At 41.4% G+C, this 27,561-nt stretch overlaps 1 protein-coding gene across 4 annotated transcripts; it reads left to right on the top strand.

Moving 5' to 3' along the window:
* The first annotated feature begins 1,130 nt into the window (after nucleotides 1–1,130).
* Nucleotides 1,131–27,212, top strand: LOC124115503 (palmitoyltransferase AKR1-like). Of its 4 annotated transcripts, none has more exons than XM_048398604.1 (7): nucleotides 1,131–1,651; nucleotides 9,232–9,298; nucleotides 24,649–24,720; nucleotides 25,199–25,264; nucleotides 25,486–25,557; nucleotides 26,033–26,098; nucleotides 26,675–27,212. In XM_048398604.1, the coding sequence occupies exons 1-7, from the start codon at nucleotides 1,175–1,177 to the stop codon at nucleotides 27,070–27,072; spliced, it is 1,218 nt and encodes a 405-aa protein (XP_048254561.1). In that variant the 5' UTR covers nucleotides 1,131–1,174; the 3' UTR covers nucleotides 27,073–27,212. The 4 variants fall into 4 exon arrangements, with proteins under 4 accessions (XP_048254561.1, XP_048254560.1, XP_048254562.1 ...); XM_048398603.1 differs by having other exon boundaries at nucleotides 9,226–9,298; XM_046476516.2 differs by lacking the exons at nucleotides 1,131–1,651; nucleotides 9,232–9,298 and adding an exon at nucleotides 24,293–24,428.
* Nucleotides 27,213–27,561: the final 349 nt, after the last annotated feature.

Genomic DNA, 27,561 nt, shown 5'->3' with positions numbered 1-27,561 from the left:
AGTTTGAGACAATAGTTTATCTTTCATACACGTCTTAGAAAATGTGTGATTGAAAGAAAAAATCATTCCTCATAAATATCCTAAATGCAAAAGTGTAAGGTAGGTCTGAGAATCATACGAATGGAAAGGTCAAACAGTGAGAAACATTTCAAATCTTGAGGACAATCTGCACTTTCATGGTTGTCACCATAACGATGACAAACCATGGGGTGTGTGAGGGTTTTCGAACCATGTCCAATTTGTTTACATTTAAAGCATCGGAGTGTATTAGGGACATACACCTCCACTCCGATGTTGACATAACCAGCTTTAATTGAATTGGTAATAGGTCAACGGACAAAAGTGAATAAATATTTGTTCGTTGGAACAATAGTTTATTTATCATCCTTTCTGGTAAAACGTTTGACAGACTAAACTTGACTTTTGTCCCGGCAATAGTTCAGAGTCTTCAAACATTCCACCAGAAGAGCTCCACTGCGCAAACGTGTCACAATTTAACCTCCCCACAATGGCCATGAACAGATCTGGATATACTGAAAGGGTTCAATTTGATTGGTTCATGATCTGTAGCTTCGATCACAAGGAATCAACATGTGTATTGACCCTATCAGACGAACTTGTATCCAAATGTCTTCGTTTAGAAACAGAATGATTTTTAGCCATGGTGAAAGAGGGAGGATGGATTTTTGGGGTGGGGGATTGAAGGGGGAAGGTATATGTGAGACTGCATGTGGCATAGAGACCTGGGTGTCTGCTACGGGTGTAGCAAAGGTATATGTTGTACATTGGACATATAGGCCTTGGTGTCGGGGATGGGTAATAAGTAAGTTCCGCAGCGTGAGACAAATAGAAGTAATTTACACATATTATTAATGTTAATCGAGATCGAGATTAGTTAAAGTAAACGAGCAGTCTAATATTTTTCAAGTTACTTCAATAGTAATAATACTCTCAAAACGCGACTATTGTGGCAACCTACGTGTTATGAAACACGATACTGTGATGAAGTTGCCCGTCTTATTTGCTGCTGTGGTGCCACATGTACGCACAGGAATTTTCTGTCAGAGCATTCCTGAGTTGGCTTTTTGTCAAACACGTGAGGCTAAGTTCGATGTTATCCAGCACCAACGCAGTCTTCTCGTTACTGCCGCGAGCTGCATATCATCCCTATACGATGGTACTAACAAGCGTTGTATTCATCATTCTTGCGTCGTTGTGTGGTGTCAGAGACGTACATGCTGATACCAATTTGGCAGCCTTCTCTAGAAAACTAAACATGCTGGACAGAACGACCCAGGCGTGGAAAGGCACATTTGCTGATTTGGGGACTGAAATGAGTAACAATTTTGACTTGCTGAAAGAAGAACTGACTGGCACGTTCATCCCTGCCTTGATAAAGCCTCTAGTGAAGCAAGCGATTACTGGCATCCTGAAAGAAGAATACGTGGGGAATATTATCAGCGGACGAGTTCTTGCTGTAGTTACCAGCCTGAAAACTAGAGTACACAACACAAAGACACAACTTCGCTCAGTTAAACGAAAGATCAGACAAGTTAAACGCGAAAGAGACTCTTACAAAGAGAGTCTTGGCAAACTACGAGGCGAGCTGACCAAAGACATCCATAGGAACTTTCAGGGAATACAGCAAAGGGTAAGTACAGACACTCACACACTTTACACATTCACCTATATCAGACCATAAAGCCTGGTATTTTTTTATCAGAACCAGTCTATTTAATAAGCAAGGTGCTCTATGAATATTCATGAGACTGTGTGTATTTGTTATCTATCACCTGTTGTTGTCAATGTTAATCTGCTGCTTATCACACCAAGCCATGCATATATATATATCTCATCGCTTGGTTGTTGTCACTCCAACTTGATAACGGTGTTAGAATCTACATTGAAACGTCGCTATATGCAATCAACCAGAAGTTGTTATGAATAAATTTGTACGTTTTCCATCTAGAACGACGGATGATAATGAATTTCATATAAGGTAGTGCGTATTACGATGGAGCCATGACTCACACGGACAGTAATGTTTGTTGTAGCAATGCATATGGTGTTGATGTAATGAAGCATAAAAGTTGTTGATTGTTTGGAAAACATGTTTGGAAAGCAGCAGCTAGCCTGGCTAAATTCTATGTACTCGTGGGGTTGGGTGTCAGTTCACAAGCCCCCAGACATTCAACAGGCTTTTTAGCCGAGCAGTTACATGCCTTAAGATCATGCCGTTCTACTTTCAATTTGAAACCACGGAAAAATAGAGTTATCCGTCTAAATGGCATTAACACAGTAAATATACTCTCCAAAAAAAAGAAACGCAAAGGTGAACTATAAATGTTGAATTTTGTTCATGTAAATTGAAACTATGAAATCACCAAAACACACCACCTGATGACACATTAACCCTAAACAGGTCATTGTTCCAAATGTATGGAAATTTCAAGTGGAAAAGGATAACAATGCGTGATGCACATAAAAATTGGGGAAGATCTGCTCCAAGATGAGGGGAATAAAGGGGTGACACCAGGGTACATAGCATTCGCCTTTTTGTGTTTTTCCGACTCATTCCATATGCCAAGATTGTGTGTCCTTGAACATCTAGAGGCGGGACAATCATCCGTTGCACGTCATTTTTATGTTCACCAAAGTACCGTATTATGCCATTTTGGATCCTCCCGCGACCGTCTTCGAATTGATAGGATAAAGATCACAACTGCGGTGCAGGATCATTACATCCGGGTCTGCAATATTCGGAATAGGTCGATCCCAGCAACTGAAACTGCAGGCAATATCCCAGGTCTACAGGTAGTGTCTGCACAGACAATACGAAATCGCCTTTTCTTGGACCCGTGGTGCAACGTCATCATCGTCTGTCACGTGTTCGTGTTTGCACAAACATCCAAAGATGGAAGAAACTGGCAAAGAATTTAGTTCAGCTGTGATTCAACATCGTGACAGTAGAATCCGAGTCAACAGACGTCGAAATGAGCGCTACGCCCGTACCTGACTGTACTGTTAAGGTTGACAGATTTGGAGGGGAAAAAACGATGATTTGGGCGGCCATTTCCACATGTGCACGTGCAAGGGAATCGTACCGCCGTTCGTTACAGAGATGAAATTCTACAACGTCACCTTCTTCCTGTTATCGATGGACAGGACAAACGCCAGGCCCACGCAGCACGCATCACCATGGACTTCAATCATCATCAATCAGAACACCACAGTGCTTCTAAATCCCCGGATTGAAACCCCATTTGAGCACTCATGGGACGATCTCGATCGATGATTCCGGCGATGTCAACCACGACCCAAGAGGTTGCAACAACTTCCGCGAGCATTGCAGGCGGAGTGGGCTAGAATACCCCAGGCTCGGATCCGGAGACAAACACTGTCAATGTCAAGGAGATGCCAAGCAGTGCTACAAGCTAACGGTGGTCACAAGAGATACTGACGTCAAAGCCGTCATTAGGTGCAGCTAACCACTGACTCTTGTCATGTGATATGTGACATCTGTGTGAGATTCAATTTCGCCTTGTTATCTTCACTCATAATAAAGGGTTTCTGTTCTAAAATTTAGCCCTATGTGTTTCTTTTTGGGAGAGTATATAAAACTAAACATTGATTGCAAGAAGTCTTGGTCTGGGACTGACGTACCTCGTTATTTCACGTTAACACAGCCTGCTGCTTTTGGAGACGATGTGGGTCAGCCGAGTGAAGAAGTTTTATCATTTTTGAGATTTTTGTTTATACATGTCAATGCGGTTTTATGTTTAACATGGACAATTTATGGCTGGTTAATACTAAGAACACATTTCTCGACATGAAAGAAATTATATAGTTTGAGACAATAGTTTATCTTTCATACAAGCTTAGAAAATGTGTGATTGAAAGAAAAAATCATTCTGAAACTTTCCTCATAAATATCCTAAATGCAAAAGTGTAAGGTTGGTCTGAGAATCATACGAATGGAAAGGTCAAACAGTTAGAAACATTTCAAAACCAGACCTCATCAAATTTCTCACTATTATTCTGACATGAGTGAAGCCTATGAATACACAATGCATGTTGAGTGAGTGAGTGAGTGAGTGACTGGTTTTACGCCGCTTTTTAGCAATATTCCACCAATATCGAGGCGGGGGAAACCAGAAATGGGCTTCACACATTGTATCGGCGTGACGATCGAACAATGCATGTTGGAAAGTGGTCAAATGTAACAAATGGTCTACTTGGGATAACACTTCATCAGTAATGTAAAAAGTCCAGTCACTTTGGGGGTTGAGGCCCATCCGGGAGAAGGCTGTCTAACCAATCTGCTTGCTTTGCTATTTCAACAACCAATGAATTAAGGTGATTTCAAAAGGTATATTTAGCATTTAAAAGATAAATATAGGCCTCATGGGAAAAAATCAACATAGGGTTTACTGGTTATGTCAACTTAGGGTTTACTGGGTATGTCAACACAGGGTTTACTGGGCATGTCAATATAGGGTTTACTTGGCATGTCGACATAGGGTTTACAGTGCATGTCAACATAGGGTTTACTTGGCATGTCAACATAGGGTTTTATGTTCATATCGATATAGGATTTACTGGGTATATCAACATAGGGTTTACATGGCATGCCAACATAGAGCTTATTGTTCATATCGAACAGGGCATGTCAACATAGGGTTTACAGGGCATGTCAACATAGGGTTTACAGGGCATATCGACATAGGTTTTACTTGGCATGTCAACCTAGGGTTTACAGTGCATGTCAACGTAGGGTTTTCTTGGCATGTCAACATAGGGTTTATATAGGATGTCAATTCAATTCAATTCAATTCTTTATTGTATGAAAGGCCACAGGCCCATATACAACGGAGTTACATAACATTGTTTATAAAATACAAAGTCAAGGTAACAATTCACTTCGTAACAAAAAAGCATTATGTATGTACAAAGCCAGTTGATGTTGTGTTATAAGATCCTTGCAAGACAGTAGTGAAGACAATCGTTTAGCATTAAAATGAGATAGAGACCACTGCGGTAAGTACTTGTTTCTTAGATTTTCGTATATAGGGCAAATAAACATGAAATGGTATTCATCTTCGACAACAAAGTCACAAAATGGGCATAATCGTATCGATTTCTCAATAGATGAAAATCTCCCTGTGTTAATTTTTAGATCATTCAGGCAAAGTCTAAAACGAATAAGGGTGTTACGAGAATTCCTGTACCGTAAATTTGATAAATTGGATTCTGGTTCAAGCAATGACTTGAAGAAGCCCATGTGTTCTTTCCAAGACTGTCGAGGTGTACGAGCATGTTGTAGGCTTTTTGGGGTAAACGGTGTTCAGGCATTATTATTATTTTACACCAATACTTCAAACAACAAGTGTAAGATCCAATGTACAATGGGAATCTCCCGCATTCTCCATAAACCATATTACTTGGTGTTGACATACCAACATTCAAAAACTTTTTACATGCGGGGAGATGAACCTTTTCAATTGTATAGAACTCTTTACAACCCTATATATCAGACCCGTATAGTAAAATAGGTTGTATTTGAGAATCAAATAATTTAAAGTACATTTTTGGTGAAATAACTCCAAGCTTAGACATAACAAAGTTGACTTGTAACAGAGCTTTCTTTGCTCTGTTTGTGAGATTAATTACTGACCTGTTCAGATTCAGTGTATGGGTAAACAATATGCCAAGGTATTTGTATTCTTGCACAACATTAATACATGTACCTTTAAAAAAAAATTCTCTCTTGTGGCCACTCGATCACCTCTACGAAATATAACAATATTTGTTTTATCAAGATTAACAGTAAGTTTCCATTTATCTGAATATTCCGAAAGTATGTTAAGCTGCTTCTGTAGACCAATAATAGTACTAGACATCAAAATCACATCATCTGCAAAAACATGTCAACATGGGGTTTACAGTGCATGTCAACATAGGATTGACTTGGCATATCAACAAGTTCATATGTTCATATCGATACAGGATTTACTGTGTATGTAAACATAGGGTTTATTGTTCATATCTAACAGGACATGTCAACATAGGGTTTACATGGCATGTCAACATAGGGTTTACATGGCATGTCAACATAGGGTTTACAGGGCATGTCAACATAGGGTTTACAGTGCATGTCAACATAGGGTTTACAGGGCATGTCAACATAGGGTTTACTGGGCATGTCAACACAGGGTTTACAGGGCATGTCAACACAGGGTTTACAGGGCATGTCATCAAAGGGTTTACTGGGCATGTCAACATAGGGTTTACTGGGCATGTCAACATAGGGTTTACAGGGCATGTCAACACAGGGTTTACAAGGCATGTCAACATAGGGTTTACAGGGCATGTCAACACAGGGGTATGTCAGCATAGGGTTTACTGGGAATGTCAACACAGGGTATGTCAGCATAGGGTTTACTTGGAATGTCAACAGAGGGTTTTCAGGGCATGTCAACAGAGAGGTCACTGGGTATGTCGACACAGGGTTTACTGGGTATTTCAACATAGGGTTTACTGGGCATATCAACAAAGGGTTTACTGAGTATGTCGACACAGGGTTTACTGGGCATATCAACACAGGGTTTACTCGGTATGTCAACATAGGGTTTACTGGGCATGTCAACATAGGGTTTACAGGGCATGTCAACATAGGGTTTACTGGGCATGTCAACATAGGGTTTACTGGGCATGTCAACATAGGGTTTACTGGGCATGTCAACAAAGGGTTTACTGGGTATGTCGACACAGGGTTTACTGGGCATATCAACACAGGGTTTACTCGGTATGTCAACATAGGGTTTACTGGGCATGTCAACATAGGGTTTACAGGGCATGTCAACATAGGGTTTACTGGGCATGTCAACATAGGGTTTACTGGGCTTGTCAACATAGGGTTTACTGGGCATGTCAACATAGGGTTTACTGGGCATATCAACATAGGGTTTACTGGGTATGTCGACACAGGGTTTACTGGGCATATCAACACAGGGTTGACTGGGTATGTCGACACAGGGTTTACTGGGCATATCAACACAGGGTTGACTGGGTATGTCGACACAGGGTTTACTGGGCATATCAACACGGGGTTGACTGGGCATGTCAACATAGGGTTCACTGGGCATGTCAACATAGGGTTTACTGGCTTACATACAATTTGTTCCCTGTCTGCACCCGCAATATCGTTCACTAAAATAATCGAGAGTGTTTCAACATAACCACTGTTTAGTGTTGATGCCAGATTAGAACAATAGGTTAAACCAGAAATGTGTATGCAAAAGAACTCAGTGTGGAGGCAGCAAATAACACAGAAATGTGCCATTCACAATTTCTACAGGAATAATTACAAGGTTTACAAATCTATAAAAAATACTTCAATATAATTAGAATGACAATACACAATATGGTGGTAGTACAAAATTCAATGGCAGGACAAAATATCAAATTAATAGTCAGAGATAATGATATTCACCAAGCAGCAACAATGGTCAAGCTTCCAAAATAGGCCCAGGCTGAATTTCCAGGGTGAAAATAGTATCTTATTACATCCGCTGGACATGATGTAATGTGAGATGAGAGAGGCATGTTCTTTCCCACTCATAGACTCTGAATACCTTTTAGAAAGTTCCATACCATTTCGTGTTAGTCTATAGCTCTTCCAGAAGATTCCAGATTGTACTTGAACCCCAAAGCATCAGCATCCAGTAACTTCCACACCACTGCTTACATTATCTAGTAATACATTCCTGACAACAGATTATTATCAAAACACAATGAATGTCTACTGAATCCTTACATAAACAATGTAATCCAATTACAACATTGCCATATTACAAAACCAATTAGAGACCTTGCATCACCATTAGCAATATATATCTTAACACTACATGAATTGAAAGCGTGGCTTTGTGTATCTTATCTGTACCTGTAACAACACAGTACACTATCATACAGGGTAAGTGGTACTTGGTGTAAATATGTGCGACATTCAGAGAACCCCATGTAACAACACTATATACTCAACCTGTCAGGTAGATACTCCTGAATATACTTAAACTGTCAGGTAAATACTCCTGTATATACTCAACCTGTCAGGTAGATATTCCTGTATATACTCAAACTGTCAGGTAAATACTCCTGTTTATACACAAACTGTCAGTTATGCTCCTGTATATACACACAATGTCAGGTAAATACTCCTGTATATACTCAAACTGTCAGGTAAATATTCCTGTATATACTCGAACTGTCAGTTATGCTCCTGTACATACACAAACTGTCAGGTAAATAATCCTGTATATACTCAAACTGTCAGTTAATACTCCTGTATATACACAAACTGTCAGGTAAATACTCCTGGAAATATACAAACTGTAAAGTAAATACTCCTGTATATACTCAAACTGTCAGGTAAATACTCCTGTATATACACAAACTGTCAGGTAAATACTCCTGTATGTACTAAACCTGTCAGTTAGTACTCCTGTATATACTCAAACTGTCAGTTAATGCTCCTGTATATACTCAATCTGTAAGGTAAATACTCCTGGAAATACACACACTGTAAGGTAAATACTCCTGTATATACTCGAAATGTCAGGTAAATACTCCTGTATGTACTAAACCTGTCAGTTAGTACTCCTGTATATACACAAACTGTCAGGTAAATACTCCTGGAAATATACAAACTGTAAAGTAAATACTCCTGTATATACTCAAACTGTCAGGTAAATACTCCTGTATATACACAAACTGTCAGGTAAATACTCCTGTGTGTACTAAACCTGTCAGTTAATACTCCTGTATATACCCAAACTGTCAGGTAAATACTCCTGTATATACTAATACTCAACCTAAATACTCAGATGCTTTGTTTTTTTAATCTTTCGAAATTTCGAATTTTACAAACGTTGTGACTAAGTTTCAGTTGCCGTAGTGACCACGCCCAATGACATGGACCGTTGTCTCAGTTTTGCGGGGGCGCTCCGGTAGCCTAGTGGTTAACGCGTTCGCTCGTCACGCCTAAGACTCGGGTTCTGTTCCTGACATGGGTACAATGTGTGATGCCCATTTGTGGTGTCCCCCGCCGTGATATTGCTGGTATATTGCTAAACTATTGTCTTTGTATCTGTGTTATTAGCATGATAGGTTTTGATGAGTGTGCCGATAAATTGATCCACCAGACTAAAGTTTTAATCATTACAGATACAGGAACTTGAGGAACGTGATGCGCTGCGTGAGAAACCCATCCAAGACTTGACTGAACAAAATCAAAAAGGTAAGATTTCTATAATCTGTTTGGAACAATGAAAACTGTATTTATCATGAGGATGTGATGATACCAGATGTTTGCGAAAAGGGAGTCAAATAAGGGAATTTTGTAGGACATCATTTTTGTCACTGACGCCTCATATTTGGAAATGTCCTCCACATGTTTATCATAAAGCTTTTTGAAAGCTTTGTTGGGGCCTTGAACGTTGTCACCTTGATTAAACAATTTCTGAGGAAGAGTCTTTGAAATCTTAGGAGAAAGAGCGTGCTTGATTTTACCTTAAAAGTTGTGAAATATAAACACCAAAGGCTGGAGCTGCTGGACTATAGACATGAGTCATGTCCTGTGTTTCTAATGGCACCGACATGTTTCTAATGGATGCAACAAACATCTTTAACACTTCTAACACTGTACAGTAGACATGATACACCAGTTCTGTGTTTCTAGTGGCAGCGGGAAGCGTCATTAACACATCTAACACTGTACAGTAGACATGATTCACCAGTCCTGCTGTTTTATAAACACCTCGTGGCTCAAGCCATGTATGAACAGCTTTTGATGAAAGAACTTTTCCATAAGTCCCTTGTCATATACTTCACGACAAGTACCCTGTTTGAAATATCAGAGATTAAGTTGAACATTATACCGGCACATATTATTCGCGAAATGAAATCGTCTCTCCATCTTTCGTCTAGTTCTAAAAGCGATATTAATTTACTTAAATAATTCAAATATCCTCACTGAATCTTATCGCTGACAACTATACACACATCTGGTATCAATCATCACGAGCATCTCGCTCTTCACCCACTCGTTTGCGTGTACATCATGTCATGACACGTTCAACGCACAGTGATTGAGCAAAAAGAATATTGCGGGTTACCTAATAAATTACAGGAATGTGACTGATTTCGTGTATGTGAGGCGGAAAGACTGGCAGTAAAGGCTAGGGGCACTCAGAGGTTGACAAACTCCTCTTCCCGTTACATGGCTTACATGAATTATCTCAATCAGTGACTCACTATTAACTCAAATGTTTTACATCTGTCGCATAACTGACCTGCCATGTACATGCTTTACATATCGTTAAAAACCTATACTGTATGTCCGCCTGTAACAATGGCACACGACATACCAAACCGAATCGTTTTGTTTCTTTTTTCATTCGTTCACAATCTGTCCTTTTCGTGAAGGCACACACGATTTAAGGATTAAGGCATGCCCTCTTAATATGAACTCAAGCTATTTCCAAGGGAAAATTTATACCTGCATGTCGAAATGTTTCTACAGGATGATAATCTCACTGTCTCACGTTCATTATTGCGGTAAACTTTCTTACAAATGTCATGCATACAGGGTTGAACAGCTTACAAAGTTGAAAAATTACAAAATCTACCAGACCAAATGTGACATGTTATTGGCAATTGTATGAAGAAATAGAAATGAATGTACTTTCTATTCAATTTCCTATAAGGCATTATTTCAATTACCCACACATCCCATAGATTTTTTCAGAAAACTGTAGTTGAAAAAACATACTGTTCAAGGGAGAATATTTTATTGTGGTTAGAGCTTATGCCACCATATAGTGCGGGCACTACCCGTAGGTCAGGACATGCTCATCCTTTTCGCGAACACCTGTTGTCATCACTGATTTTCAGTGGTCATTCACAACATTTTTACCGCTATTTTCCCCTCCATACAAAATGGAATCTGTTTCTGCGGATAATCTAGATTGATTATTCTCTTGCATTGGTAATTTATATATTTGCAGTCACGGGTCTAGGTTCATCACGTGGTCTTTCCTCGATCTATAGTATACATTGACAGGTGGTTCCTTGGAATGGCAGTTGTCCCGTGGATAATTATGATATAGACACAATAGTTTTGTTTTTGGGCTAAATACACTAGACCTAGTTGCATGGAATGTTGTCTGCCATTTACATTTGGCGTTGATTTGGTTTACCATTAATAAAGACATTTTGCTAAACGGGGGACATTTATAATAATAATAATAATAATAATAATAATAATAATAATAATTGATTTGTAAAGCACCTCATATCCATCGACAGTTGCTCCCTGGCGCTGTGACAAAGTTAAAAAGTAATGCCTATGTACATATGCCAACAATCAGGAGATCTGTTGAAAAGCTTAAGTGAAGAAGTGGGTTTTGAGGAGAGACTTAAACGTTTCCTTAGAAGCAGAGTTTCTCAGATTCAAAGGCAAAGAGTTCCATAACTGTGGACTGCAAAAGGAGAAGGCACGGTCAGACATAGACAGAGGCTGATACAGTAGAGTTCCACCAGAGGATCGGAGAGCACGCTCTGGAGAGTACAGGGATATAAGATCTTTGAGATAGTCTGGATAGTCGCTATTGTTGAGGCAGTCGTGAGTGATGTTACATATCTTATAGTTTATACGAAAGGAGACTGGAAGCCAATGTAGTGCTTTGAGGACAGGACAGATGTGATTGGATCTTGGAACTTTAGAGATGCATCTAGCTGCAAAGTTCTGAATGCGTTGTAGCTTTGATATGGCTTTCATGGGAAGATTAGCATGCAATGCATTGCAGTCATCCAGTTTGGAGGTCACAAGACATTGCATCAACAATTTAGCTGTTGGAGTATCAAGTAGATGGCGGACTTTACTGATGTTATAGATGCTATGGTAGCTTGCTCTGCTGGTTAGTGAAATATGGGTGTCCATGGCCAATATTGAATCAAAGGTGATTCCGAGATTACGGGCACTGGCAGTGGCAGTGGTATCACAAATATGAAGGTATACAGAGTCAGGGTGAAGCTTTCTGACTTGGTGTCGCGAACCAAGGTTTAAATTTCAGTCTTCTCTTCATTGAGTTTAAGATGATTAAAGCTCATCCAGGATCGTATGTCATCAATACAGCGCTCAAGGGCGGCGAGGTTCCGAGACAGTTGGGAAGTTTTAAAGGAAATGTATATCTGATTATCGTCCGCATAGAGGTGGAAGTTAAGAGCATGTTTCTGGATGATATCTCCAATTGGCAGGGTGTAAATTGTGAATAGTAGAGGTCCAAGGAATGAACCCTGTGGTACACCATAGTGACTTATGCATGTTGTAGAATGACAATCATGGATCTTAACAGACATGGTCTGGCCAGACAGGTAGGACTAGATCCACTGGAGAGCTGTTCCCCGAATGCCAAGTCGTGTGTTGATTCTGTGTAATAAAATTGCGTGATCAATACTATCAAAAGCAGATGAGAGGTCAAGGAGAACAAGAAGAGTGGTTTTCCGCTGCCCAAAAGATGTCAGGATGTCGTTGTGGACCCGAAGGAGTGCTGACTCAGTACTGTGACTTGACTTTCATGCAATAAGAAATATAACAGTGACAAGGCGATCACCAAATACACGTGTTCAGCTTAAAAGTGCCCGAACAGTACGACTAATTAATTTAGCTCTGGAATACAGATGTAGGCGTAGATTTCGGTAGTTGGGTTCCCAAACTGTAACGGACGTTTTTACGTTTGTAGGGAAGTTGTCGAATGAAAAACGTTCCACGCATGCGCAGTTCTTTATTACGATTGAAGTATTTTCTTACAAAGACAACATAGGGGGGGTCAGTGAGGGTGAAACCCCTGAGTAGTTGTGTACGGTACCCTGGAACCGCTCCTGGCTTCTGATTGGTCGAGAGGGCATGCGCGCAGGGCATGCTGGGACCTGCGTGCGCATCCAAGATGGCGTCGCATCCGTTTCCGGTGGCGTGCGCACTTCCAAGAGGGCTGCGCCTCCGTTTCCGGTGGCGTGCGCCTCCAAGAGGGCGTCGCCTCCGTTTCCGGTGGCGTACGCACCTACAAGAGGGCGTCGCCTCCGTGTCCGGTGGCGCGCACACCTTCAAGAGGACGTTGCCTCCGTTTCCGGGGGAGGAGGAGGAGGGAATTTAGTAAAAACCCAGAGAAGCTGTCGTAAAAGGTGAACAAGATCGACATGGTTGTTGTTGTTGTTGTTGTTCTAAAAATAAAAGTAGAAAAGGTGGTGGTGGTGGTGGTGAAGGGAGGGAGGGAGGGAGGAGGAGGCGGGTTCTTTGTTTGGGTTTGAGGGACGTGAAAGCAAAGGATGAAAGCATTCTTTCAGGAGTGATGGGTGGCCCCGAAAACAAACTGGAAACATGAAACGGTAGGAAACGGTAGGAACACTGGAACACTGGAAACGGGAACACTGGAAAATTGGAAACGATGGGAAACTGGAAAAAACAGTGGAGCAGCATGTCCTCCCATGCGTTAGTCACTTTGTTCAGATGATCTATCTTCTTCATCCTCTACCTCCATCTCATCCTCAGACTGAAGGTGTCGTCGGCGCTTTGAAGAGTGTTTTCCTGAGAGGCTTCTGTCCCGTTTTCTTTTCTCTAGACGAGGTGTGATGCCCACACGGAGTTGTGCGATGCGTTCTTTTAGGTCGAGGACATCGACATGAATGGCTTCTATCAGATGAAGCACTTGTGTCACGGGTGTCACGGGTGTCACAGATGTCGACGTGGACGGTGTTGCTGACGTTTTCTTTCGATACTCGTGGATGTTGGAGTAAGAGTATGGATGCTGAGGATGAGATGTCACCACTCGGTAGCACGCCATCGCCCTGTTATCTACGGTTTGAAAGAAGACTCGCTTCGTTTGAGACGTGGCCAACGCAAATGAATCAGACTGCTGAAGAGATGGCCCATGCGGGCTTTGCCTACACAGGGGGTGCCGATGGCGTGTACTGTTTCCAATGTGGCGTGCGGCTGAGACGATGGGGGTCCCACGACGATCCTTGGGTGGAACCCACAAGTGGTCCCCACACTGTGACTACCTCAGACTAACCGGTCTGGTGAAACACAAGAAGAAGCTACAGCTACACTATCTCCTTTAGAAGAATATGAATCAGAGAAACACGAATGGCTTAGCACGGCCGGATGCCTAGGAGGACGTTTCCCGTTTCCTTTGTTCCTGTTCAAGTTCCCGTTCAAGTTCCCGTTTGTCTGCTGCTGCTGTTACTGCTGTTACTGCTGTTGTTGTGGATGGTTCAGTCTATTTCCGCTTCCTGTTTCCAACAAGCTTTTCTTTGTTGGACCCACAATTGGTGCCACGTAGGGCACCCAGATGGCATACCCAGATGGTATACCCAGATTGCAGCAAGTACCGCTTCGACGATCCTTGTCTTGTCATAAGTTTGGACATGATGAGTCTTCTTTGACAGCAGCATAAAAGTGTTTCTTTCCCAAAACGGCCCTTTTCAGGGCCACCCATCTCACCCAAAAGACAACTTTCATCCTTTGCTTTGCCAACCCAACAATCCAAAACAAAGAACCCACACCCTCCCCCTAGGCATCTTGGAGGCACATGTCTATGCGTGACACCACCATGGTACGTCTCCAAATAAAATAAATATATATATAAACATCACGTGTACATGAAAACACATGTCACAGTATGTGTGTAGACTTACACGGTGTCAACACCTCGGTATCATTAAACAAGTGACAACGTCATGATAATATGGATCAACGTCTGTTTGAGACACACACACACACATTACACCACGTTTTTTGTTTTTTGGGGTTTTTTTTGCATGAAGACACGGATGAAACACGACGTTCACATCGCGACACGCAGTACATCACGTGTGCAAACGTCACGTGTGTCTATCGATCTTTCTCTATCCATCTAAATACTAAATAAATGGTTGTAGTCACACACATACACATACACAGGACACCACGTTTTGCATGGCAACATGCGTGAAACACTGCGTGTGTCTGGCAACATGACGTACATCACGTAGGCATGGCATCATCATTCTATGGATCAACGTCAACGTCTGTTTGAAGACACACACACACACACAGGACATTCCGATTTGCATGGGAGTGACGTCACTTCCGGTCACGTGATCCTCTCGACCAATCAGAAGCCAAGAGCGGTTCCAGGGTACCGTACACAACTACTCCCCTGTCAAAACATTAAAGTAGAAAATTAATTTGAAGCGTCAATGAAAATATTATGTTTAATTGATTATTAATCCGACCTTAGTGTGATAAAGGTGCCTCATATATATGTGAAAGGTATCTTTGTATGACACGCGAAGCTAGTGAGTGAGTATGGTTTGAGCAAAATTCTAGCAATATCATAGCGGACACGTGAAGTAACACGAATCTGTGACAAGGCGTTGATGGAAATTGAACAGCATGACTACACAAGATGAAACATTGCGATCTTTTTGAGTTCCTTTTTAAAATATCTCGTCTTCCTGATTGAATTGCCAGAACCGCATTGTCAAGGGTTTTCTAACGCGCTGTAAACATAGATAAGTATTCTGATAACTGGTATATAGCAGGTAAAGCGACCGTTCCGTCACGCATATTAACACCTGTATAACTGGCTTACCCACTAAGAGACAAAGCAGAATAATATTGACTCTTTTAGGAGAGTCCAGTTGAGTAAGGTTTAGTCCCGTAAATATAGTTATCTTATTTAAACAAAGGGACAGACAGACAGGCAGGCAGGCAGGCAGGCAGGCAGGCAGACAGACAGACAGACAGACAGACAGACAAGAAACAATTTCTTTACATTACTGTTTTATTTCATTCCCGTCTCCGACAACTTTTCAAACTGATAAGTAGGCACGGTTGACCAAGTCGTTTTAGGCGGCGCAATTCGCCGTGCAGAGTTGCATCCCCTAGGCGTGCCAGAAAATTATAATCGTGGGTTCGAATCCCAGCACCTAGCCACATCGTCGTATAACCAAAATACCGTTAAAAGTGGCGCAAAATTAATAATCATTCAAGATATCATTTTTGACGATCCTTTATCGATAAATTAAAGACCATATTTCCGAGTAATGTTTGGATGATGTTTATATGCTTGCCACATCAAACTTCAGATAACCAACGACCCTTTAACCCCCAGATTTAGCTCCTTCTTTATGGGCTTAAGTATGCAGATGTGTTATTGTTGTGACTGAGTCAAATATCTGGGCGCATTCATCTACAATCAAATTTCATGTTCATTAAAGATTTTGAAAATAAACAATTAGAAATATAACAGTGACAAGGCGATCTTCATCACTATATCAGCGGCCGACATTTTTTACAAATACAACATTCAAGATGATGGCTACCGTCGAGATGGCTTCGATGCTGTGTTTGCTGGTGATAAGGTTGAGTAACTGGTCAGTAGTTCCGATCAAAACACAAACATGAGTTCATAGTCTGATGTCTTCTAACGAAATATGTTCCCATGGTAAAGTGGGATGTGCAGGCTTGCAGTCAATAGATCGAGTCGTTACAGTCAATAGATCGAGTCGTTACAGTCAATAGATCGAGTCGTTACAGTCAATAGATCGAGCCGTTACAGTCAATAGATCGAGTCGTTACAGTCAATAGATCGAGTCGTTACAATCAATAGATCGAGCCGTTACAGTCAATAGATCGAATCGTTACAGTCAAAAGATCGAATCGTTACAGTCAATAGATCGAGTCGTTACAGTCAATAGATCGAGCCGTTACAGTCAATAGATCGAATCGTTACAGTCAAAAGATCGTATCGTTACAGTCAAAAGATCGAATCGTTACAGTCAATATATCGAGTCGAACCTCGGTCACTCCAGTTGCCCATTCGATGACGAGCCTGTCCAGTCCAGTTAATGGTGTATTCATTGAGCGACTAAAGCTTAGTAAATTTGATGAGAGTATCAAACCTTGCGTTGGTGTAAATGCTTGTATGATTGTGTGCCGGTGTGACATTGAAAATGGACCCGCGTTGAAAAGTGACCCGGGAGTCAGTATTCAACGTTGAAAACATACCCGGTCTCAGTTTTCAACAGACCAGGGTCAGTTTTCAACAGTTGTAAAGTGACCCTGTTAGCTTACCAAGTCGTTTAATAGTGACCCGGGCCTCGCGTTGAAAAGTAACTCCGTTGAATTATGACTGCTTTCCAGAAGACATTGGCAACATGCCTATATTGGTGCAAATATTTATCAGTGTGTTCGGGATGAGGGTTGGAGGTGACACGTATTTATAGGCATGTGTTAACGTATACATATACAAATAGCCATGGTTCCTGGCTTTCACGATATGGCTGAAATATTGCCGATGCGACGTAAAGCATTAACTCACTCATTCACTCACTTCAGAAATGTGTGTGCATGTACAGCTGTTTTGAGCGCCCGGTGACTACCTGTGCGTACGCTTGCACGTCTGTTGGGTTTGTTTGATTGGGATTTACGTGGCTTTGGGTAGTATTTCAACCATAACGCCACGTTGGTTACAATGGGGCACCAGTGACCCGGTGGGTGCACGTATGTTAGAGCAAGTATGTGGGTGCAGTGTAAATGTAGTAGTATATGTATGTATGTATGTATGTATGTATGTGTGTGAGAGAGAAAGAGAGAGAGAGAGAGAGAGAGAGAGAGAGAGAGAGACCCTTATTGAATGTGTATTCAAACAGTAATGACCACGTATTGTCTTCAGATAACACCCGTTTTTGTGCAGGCGAATCGATCAAAATCATGTGCACGGCACAATAGTGGCAAAAGTGCTTTTTCACGTGCAACTGGTCACGTGGCCATAATACCGCAAGTCTTTACGGCCATTTGTCATGCCACGCCTTTCAAATGTGCAACGTGAACGTGCCATCGGCATGTTGCAGACGGGAACGTCCGTAGCTGACTACAGCAAACGGGTACTACCGCTGATCACTCTCGGCCAGGTCGGCCAGGTCGACCACGTGTGACGTCACATGTAGAGTATCGTCAGATTGTCTTACGTCACCTCCGTAACCGATTTTTGACGGCTACATCAACCAGAAATAAGCTGTTTAGGGGTAGACTGAGTGCGCAAACTGTTCGAAATCGTCTGAGAACTGCTCACCTTCAAGCACGACGGCCATACTGCGGGCCGATTCTGACTCAATTACACAGACGTCAACGTCAATTGTGGGCACAGCGACACTTACGGTGGACTCAGAGGAATTGGAATCAAGTAGTCTTCAGTGATGAATCCCGATTTAATCTTCGATTTGCTGATGGAAGGGCGAAGGTGTGGAGGCGCCGTCATAAACGTAACGCCCAGTGTTTCGTGCAGGAAGTTGACAGATTTTGAGGCGGAAGTGTCATGGTGTTGGGTGCTTTCTGTGGCAATGGACGTTCCAGGCTTCTTGTCATCCGTGGCAACCTAAACGCTGCTGCTTACCGCGACCAGGTACTGGCACCAGAACTTCTGCCTTTTATGGCAGCACATGGACCCGGTTTGATCATCCAACACGATAATGCGAGACCCCACACAGCAATTTTGACAAGGTATTTCCTTCAGAATGCGGGAGTCAACGTCATGGACAGGCCGTCAAGGTCTCCCGACCTCAATCCCATCGAACACGTATGGGATGCTCTTGGGAGAAATCTGCGCACGCTCCAGAACCAACCACAGAATTTGCAAGATCTTAGCACCATTTTGCAGCAACAATGGCGTCGTCTTCCCAATCATGTGTTCACAAGCATCACAAGGTCCATGCGGAGGCGTTGTGTGGCAGTTGTCAACGCAGATGGTGGCCACACATGCTACTGAACTTGTGAACCCATCAGATTCTCGTGCTTGGGACTTATGATTTAAACTGTTGATGTTATTACCGAATACCGTAGGTGTTTGGAATAAATTATGGTTACCATCGTAAATTAAAATCCTTCTTTGGACAATAATGATTAAAAATTACCTTCTCTGATACATGTGTCCGTTGTATATCATATATGGGATTATTTTTAAAAATATGAAGTTTTTAATTTGACTCAGTATATTTACAAACAAACTTCAACCCCGTAATATTTCAAAATATGAAATCCCATTTCAGAGACGAATAAACAATATTGTGAGAAGTAAGTATCAATAAGATTAGTTAAAAACTATAACATTAAAAAAACACCATTCGCATTCGATGCGTGGGGGCGTTTTCGATGGAACTCAATAGAAACCATTAATCTAATGCATGACAAAGGTCTGAAAGGACGGACTGCAAGTGTTACCAGCCAACAGAAGGACGTGCCCACAACGTTGTAAGAACGTTGTCGTAATATTGGTACAACGTATTAAAGCAGCCAATAAGTCGAACGTTACTGGGAGTCTACATAGTAACCAAATAACCTACGTATAAAACGTTGCCTGGACCCCCTGTGTTAACTGGGTTATCAGCATCTCTGTTGGAAGGGTGGATCACATCATCATCATCGAATTTGGAATAGCGGTTTATGTAAGGCGGGTGAAGCAAATCAGAAATGCATAGTTTTGTATTATAATACCAAGAAGTTTCTGATCACGTATGCTACAATGACCACTACCAAAATTTGCAACGTGAAACAATAGTGCAGGCCGAGCAATGAAAGTTACCAGACTCGCCAACAGCTAAATACCAAGTTTGTTTTCAAAAGATTAAACTTTTTTACTGTTTCTAAAAAGGTCAAACACTTAATAGATCACACAAAGGTAAAGATTAAAGACACATCTGCATACTATAGGCATTTCAAGATAAAAAAGCTAAAAAGGGCAATGTTCTATTAAGTCAGTGAACTGTGTCCGTATCGGTGTGGCAATGAAGGTAACTCTTCGAAAAATCACATAATCAAAGATATTGAACTCGTTTAAAAAATTGACAATGATGTTACACACAATTCCTATAAAAGCCTGTTTAAATTGTGAAAAGTGGTGTGCACGATTACATGAAAAGAAACAAAACCAGCACTATTTCAAAAACTTCAGTAAATTGTAGTAATATCTGTGAATTTTGCCGAATTTCGAAAGTGCACAATGAATTTTGGAAATGTGGACGTTATCAAATTCTTTGAGCCTAAAACACTTGTAATAAGTAGATAACGACGAGCATTCTCTACCACATTAAGCGACTCTATACAAAACAACGGAGAATACCAAAATTCTGGTACCTGTTTTAGATTGTCTAACAACACCACGCACCAGTACACGCCAGCAGGGTTGTGATGGATCCTTTTCGAGAATGTGGGTTCGAACTGTGACCTACAGCTCTAGCCCCCAGTGATTTCCACTTGTCCCCTAAATTTAAAAAGCACCTGCGGGGTTGAAGATTTGAGGACGACAACAACTGACACCTGGACTTTATATCGGGCATTAATGATTGGAAAACAAGTTTGTGAAACTGGAATGGTACTACGTTGAAAAATATTTGTAACTTTAACCAGAATTTCAACTGTAAGTTAGTGAGGCTCAAAACGTTTTGATATCCGCTCTTAAAAGTACTTTGTTTATTAATTAAATCTTAACAAATATGAAGATTGAAAGGTAGCTGGATTTTGGGTTGTATAGATCTATAGTTTTGGCCAGTAAATCTTGAATCTGGATTTTTCCCGTTTTTATAAAACATGAAACGCCTCCACCCTTCTCTCTACCGCACTCAAAAAGACATACATGTACGTAAAACAACTGATGCCAGCCGACAGATACGTACCCAGAAACACCCGGATAAAGACACTAAAAAAGATTTAATCGATTATAACATTAGATCTTTTTATTTACACTAGAAGTCACAATTCAACGGAGTCACTTTTCAATGCGAGGCCCGGGTCACTATTTAACGACTTGGTAAGCTGACAGGGTCACTTTTCAACTGTAGAAAATTGACCCTGGTCTGATGAAAATTGAATCCGGGTATGTTTTCAACGTTGAATACTGACTCCCGGGTCACTTTTCAACGCGGGTCCATTTTCAATATCACACTGGCACATGAATGTCTAGGAAGGACTTAGGATCAACGGTCGTCGGACCCCCCTTCCCTCTAGGGCTTAGCGAGGCTCTCTCTTTAACTGAGAAACAGGGAAACGTAGACGTGGTGACTGTGCAGGTCACAACTTTCCATTTGTCTTGTTTTGTACATTAAAGGTTTTCACTGCAGTGGCCGTATTTCCGCCATTCTGATTCTGTTTTAGAATTACATTTTTTACCGATTCAGTAAGGTCATCAGATTTCTCTATCGTGCCGAAAAAAGGTTTTTCGAACGGTAGCTGACGACAAAACGAGTCACGAGACGGCCACGAGATTAACATCACGCGACTGGATTTGGCAAGGATACGTAGGTTTGATAATGAACGACGACGCAACATTTCACACACGTGACTGAAGTTATACGTAATTGCCAAATGTGTGGACAATATGGCCACCAGTTGTATGTGAGCAACGGGGATTGCGGAATACAATGTGCGTGTTTACTGGTATGGTAAAAGCCCATGGCGCTGTTGAGAATGTTTCTTTTCAATATGTCACACGTCTATTTGGAAAACAAATATGGGTAATAAAACTTGCATCTAAGCATACCCAAAGACGTTAAAAGATGGTACTTGTTCTAACCTTCCCTGCTGTTAATTTATCTTAAAACGTCATTTAATCACACTGTTGAGTTGTAGTTAAGAAAATGAAGTTTGCTCTACCCCCATGTGTAGTGCAATAAAGTAAAGTGTTGCCCTGAACTATTATAGTTAAGGCATGAGGACGCTTGCGTTGCTTTGACGTTATAACAGTTCAGGTCAAAACTTTACTTTATTACACTACACATGCGGCTAGAGCAAATTTAATTACTTTTCTAAGATGCAGAATTCAGCAATATTCTTGCTATATGACGGTGGTCTGTAATAAATCGAGTCTGGACCAGGCAATCCAGTGATTGATGTCACGCGCATCGATCCACACTGAAGACAGTTCGTAGGGCACCAACGCCACGCATCAAAAAAATTTGTGACTGTTGTCGCAAGGTTGGTTTGGTTGGTTTGTTGTTTAACACCGCACTGAGCAATATTCCAGCTAAATGACGGCGGTCTGTGAATAATCGAGTATGGACCAGACAACCCAGTGATTAATATCATGAGCATCGATCCACGAAATTTGGATATGATGACATGCATCAACCAAGTGAACGAGCCTGACCACCGGATCCCGTTGGTCGCTTCTTACGACAAGCATAGTCGCCTTTTACGGCAAGCATGGGTTGCTCAAGACCTATTCTACTCCAGATCTTCACGTGGACACAATGCTTGATCGCAGGATCAAATATAGTCGGTGCCTTTGATCTTTTAGCGAAGCATCTTAGAATAAAATATAGACATATTTGACGCACGATGATGAGGTAGATTTCTTTAACCAATGTAGTCGGCTTAATTTTTTACCTCAACATGCAATCTGAAACTAAATAAAGTAAAGCCCCTTCGCATGTCAGAATTTTATTATGAAATTAAATGAAACAGACTTTGAAATATTGTAAGATTGATGTACAACAGAATACATTTTGAAGCAATCAGGTGCTTGCTTCACACAATGTTTACACCCAGACGTTTGTTTAACCTGTCACCGGGGGTAAACAAACGTCTGGATGTAAACATTCATACCTCGTTTCAACTGCAAGGCTTGTTCTATTTTAATCAGCATATTGCAAAATATATGCTTGTAAGTTTCATCCTCTGACCTCATAACAATTATTTACAACATCTAGTTGTGCCGGCTACAGTCTCTGCCTCAGATAGTAAGCTGATTCGTGATGGATGTAGTGCCACCATTGCTCGGAATGCTGAATTATGAAGGTGCTGCAAAGAGTTTTCTTGACACTGAATTACCACTGAGTTGCAAACGCGCTGACTTAAGTAGACCTGTTGGTCTTTTACATTCATTGCATCATCATGAAAAAAATGTCATCACTGAAATATTTATCTGTAGCGTGTCGTAGATGACGTTTGTAATACTGTATAGGCCGAGACATCAAACGACGTAACATGCACCAGTTTAAGACTCTAGTTAAGAGAGTGTTTGTATTGGAGAGGGTGGGGACTAAAACATCAAGCAAAGTCACTTGGAACAACAAATAAAGTACGATAGGTCGCAACACTCTACATTTAGTAGCCTGTTATCATCAATTGACAAAGGCAATATGGACATAGAGAAACCATCAAGACAGTTGTCGATTTGACGATGTAAAATTTGTGTAAAATGTCCATTGTCCACAGACGTTGAAATGCAAGAGAAATATATTTTCCTCCACAATTATACTGGTGGGTGGTGGTATTTATATACTGGTCAAAATATAAATAACGATGTGCATTGATTCTCACTGACAACAAATACCTGAGTATAATGTATATACACAGTAATAACATAGCAGGTAATGAAAATTAGAAAACAATGTTCAGTATTAGACCTGTATGTACTAAGTAGGTTTGCTTTTCACAGTATTGATACTCAAATGCAAATAGTATGCAACAACGCACCAACTTGCGGGGACCATTTCATTGTCATAGCAATTCCACCCACAACTAACGAAGTGAGACTAAAATACTAATCATTCCATAATTGGGAATTATGGGTAGGTACCTGATGTAATACCATGTCGTAATGTTCCAATATAATAAATGCACATATTCTGTGTTTCAGTTTATTTGAGATCTGGTCTTTCTTCTGTGTACAGCAATATAAACTAAATTGTTTAGTCCTTAGTCCTTATAATGGTAACATATAAACCCCTTAAAATGGCATATTTTAACTAGCCTGGTCGTTATGATATCTGAACTAGTGGGACGTTTGGCAAGCACTGTAGGACGAGTGCCAGTTTCTATCGCTGGTGTAGTAATGTACATATATGTTGTATGATTACGTTCCATCCAAAATAACAATATATTTAGTTCCTGCAACATTTCAACCAAGAGAAGAGATATATCTCAACAGTTAGCACAGAGGGGGTGTGCAGCTTAGGCTAATTCAGGAAGTGTTGTTTCCATCAATCTAAATCTAATAAATATAAGCGATTTCCAATATTTGTTGGCTACCATGCTACGGTATATTAATAACACCTTTACAACAGCAAATGTTTTATACATCAAGTTCATTACTGAATAAATTTGAAAGTCACACATTTGTTGAAAGCCAAAATCTTCTCTGAGTCCAATAGTTATAATGTTTACCTGCAATATATAGTTTTCTGAACAGCATACTTGGGGTTGGTGGGTAGCCTAGCCTTATGTGGTTTGTATTGTTTTCTGAACAGCATGTTCTGTGTTTCAGCCTCGAGTGATCCGAGTCGGACCGAGAGGACACCAGTGGCGACAACAGAAAAGCCTGCTACACAGGGTAGGTGGGAGAATCTGAACAGCATACTTGGGGTTGGTGGGTAGCCTAGTGGTTAAAGCATTTGCCCTTCAAGCGGAAAACCCGGGATCAGTTCCCCCACATGGGTACAATGTTTGAAGCCCTGATCTGGTGTCCCCGCCCAGATATTGCAGGAATATTGCTATGAACCTGTTAAACACAACTCACCCAACCCAATTGAACTACATATTTTGTGTTTCAGCCTCGATCGACCAGAGTCGGGACCGGAGCAACAGAGAAAAGGCTGCACAGATGACGACAGTGACGACCAATGGTAGGTGGTGAGAACCCAGCAGGTGGTAGATACTGTCACTGTCGAACTTTGTGCGAGATGAGGTCACATCAACATGTAACAATTATCAGCCAGAAAGTTCACTCCACAAACCTTCATATAAACAGTCTCTACAATAACAAGCCGATAAATGTAATCTCTTATTATCGTAATAATTTGAAACAAGTCAACAATTTTATTGGCAGTACCATCATAAGGCTAAATCCAACAAGCGTGTACAGGCGCGGCTCAGATGATCAGCAATCTCAATGTTTGTGTTGTATATGTATGATAGTCGTTTGAGTGATTTGTTAGTCGATAGACGACCTTATAGTTATACCTCCACTAAGATAAATGGTTTAAAAATTGTATTCATCAGTCAAAATTTCAAATACATAACATTTGTCGAATGGCCATATCTTGTATGTATAATGCTTATGTGGTTTGTATTGTTTTCTGAACAGCATGTTCTGTGTTTCAGCCTCGAGTGATCCGAGTCGGACCGAGAGGACACAAGTGGCGACCACAGAAAAGCCTGCTACACAGGGTAGGTGGGAGAATCTGAACAGCATACTTGGGGTTGGTGGGTAGCCTAGTGGTTAAAGCATTTGCCCTTCAAGCGGAAAACCCGGGATCAATTCCCCCACATGGGTACAATGTGTGAAGCCCTGATCTGGTGTTCCCTGCCCAGATATTGCAGGAATATTGCTATGAACCTGTTAAACACAACTCACCCAACCCAATTGAACTACATATTTTGTGTTTCAGCCTCGATCGACCAGAGTCGGGACCGGAGCAACAGAGAAAAGGCTGCACAGATGACGACAGTGACGACCAATGGTAGGTGGTGAAAACCAAGCAGGTGGTAGATACTGTCACTGTCGAACTTTGTGCGAGATGAGGTCACATCAACATGTAACAATTATAAGCCAGAAAGTTCCCTCCACAAACCTTCATATAAACAGTCTCTACAATAACAAGCTGATAAATGTAATCTCTTATTATCCTAATAATTTGAAACAAGTCAACAATTGTATTGGCAGTACCATCATAAGGCTAAATCCAACAAGCGTGGACAGGCGCGGCTCAGATGATCAGCAATCTCAATGTTTGTGTTGTATATGTATGATAGTCGTTTGAGTGATTTGTTAGTCGATATACCTTATAGTTATACCTCCACTAAGATAAATGGTTTAAAAATTGTATTCATCAGTCAAAATTTCAAATACATAACATTTGTCGAATGGCCATATCTTGTATGTATAATGCTTATGTGGTTTGTATTGTTTTCTGAACAGCATGTTCTGTGTTTCAGCCTCGAGTGATCCGAGTCGGACCGAGAGGACACCAGTGGCGACCACAAAAAAGCCTGCTACACAGGGTAGGTGGGAGAATCCAGCAGGCAGACAGCTCACACTTTAATCCCTCCAACAAATAACAAGCTGGGGTATAGACCCGTAGGGGTTCTGGCCTGCTTCTTGCATGTCATCGTAGTTGTCAGTTGTGTAGATTGGTGCTCATGTTGTCAACCACTGGACTGTCTGTATCAGACCCCGCCATCGTATTGCTGGACAACAGCTGAGTGCAGCGTAAAACAACAGACAAACAAACAGGCTGACATAAACCAATGTCATGTCTTATTATCCTAATATTTCCAAAAAGCAACGGTACTGACAGCATCATCTCATAAAGCTCAGTTCATCAAATGTTAACACACTCCAGCCATACATAGAATAGTGTTACAACTACTGGATGTAACAGAAAGATTTTAAACATTGAATATATAATCCTTGATTATATGAACCAGCTGTCGTCCTTCCCCTTGATCGTTGTATTGTCAGCCATGTTGGTAGTGTTTAATGACGTATCGTGTCACGTGTCAACATGTTAAGGTGTGAACAATGTAGATGTATGACGAAGATGTCGGGAAGTGTACAGAGTTTACTTTGTGTTACAGCGACTCCATCACCAGCAGACTGCAGCCGCCTCATTGACGCCAGCTGGAGGGGGGAGCTGGATGAGGTGAAGCGGCTCCTGTCTCTTGGCGTCGACGTCAATTGTAGGGGATGGAGGAACTGGACACCGTTGATGTGGGCAGCAGGGTATGGAAACAGTGACGTGGTGCAGCTCCTGGTGAGTAAAGGGGCCGATGTGTCACTGGTGGACGTGGTCGGTGTAAACATCCTTCACTTCGCCGGTTGGGGAGGAGACTTAGAGACGGTGAAGTTTGTGCTGTCACTGAACGTGGTGGACATCGACGCCAGGGACAAGGAGGGGAAGACAGCGGCGGACTATGCTAGATCCAATAGATATCCGCGAGTGGTGGATCTGCTCGAGTCCCGTGGCGCTCAGTGACGTTAGTGTCGTGTTTGTGTAGATGGTGGAGGAGACCTGACAGTGACGTGGTGTGCCGTTCACGTCGTCGTGTGTAAATATGTCTTTATTTACGTGGAACTGTTTGCTGTTTTTGGAGATGAATAAAACGTGTAAAAAAATGTTCAGACATTTGTTGTGTTTGGAACTTCCCATGATCAGGTGAGAAAATTGTTAACTGAGTGTAAATAGAGATGATGTGTGATTGGTATGTAAGCACCACACCTCGTGATATATTCATGCATGTCGTTATATATTTCTGAGTTAATTTTACGTCATAAGTTTGCAATTAGTCGTCAATCAAACAACAAACTGTTTGTTTACATCTAGCTGCACTCAGTAACCTAAGACCGAGCCGAGGTTCGCCCAGCTGATGTGGCGCCAAATGTACAATGACAGTGACGTCACACTGTCGATAACGTCACGGCATTCCGGCTTAGGTCTAAACACTAAAGCGGCCGTCTGTTTTCT

The sequence above is a fragment of the Haliotis rufescens genome, unplaced genomic scaffold (genome assembly GCF_023055435.1).
Source record: "Haliotis rufescens isolate VD_foot unplaced genomic scaffold, xgHalRufe1.0.p SCAF_18, whole genome shotgun sequence".
Taxonomy (NCBI): domain Eukaryota; kingdom Metazoa; phylum Mollusca; class Gastropoda; order Lepetellida; family Haliotidae; genus Haliotis; species Haliotis rufescens.
This window is presented reverse-complemented; position numbering and strand designations above follow the sequence as displayed.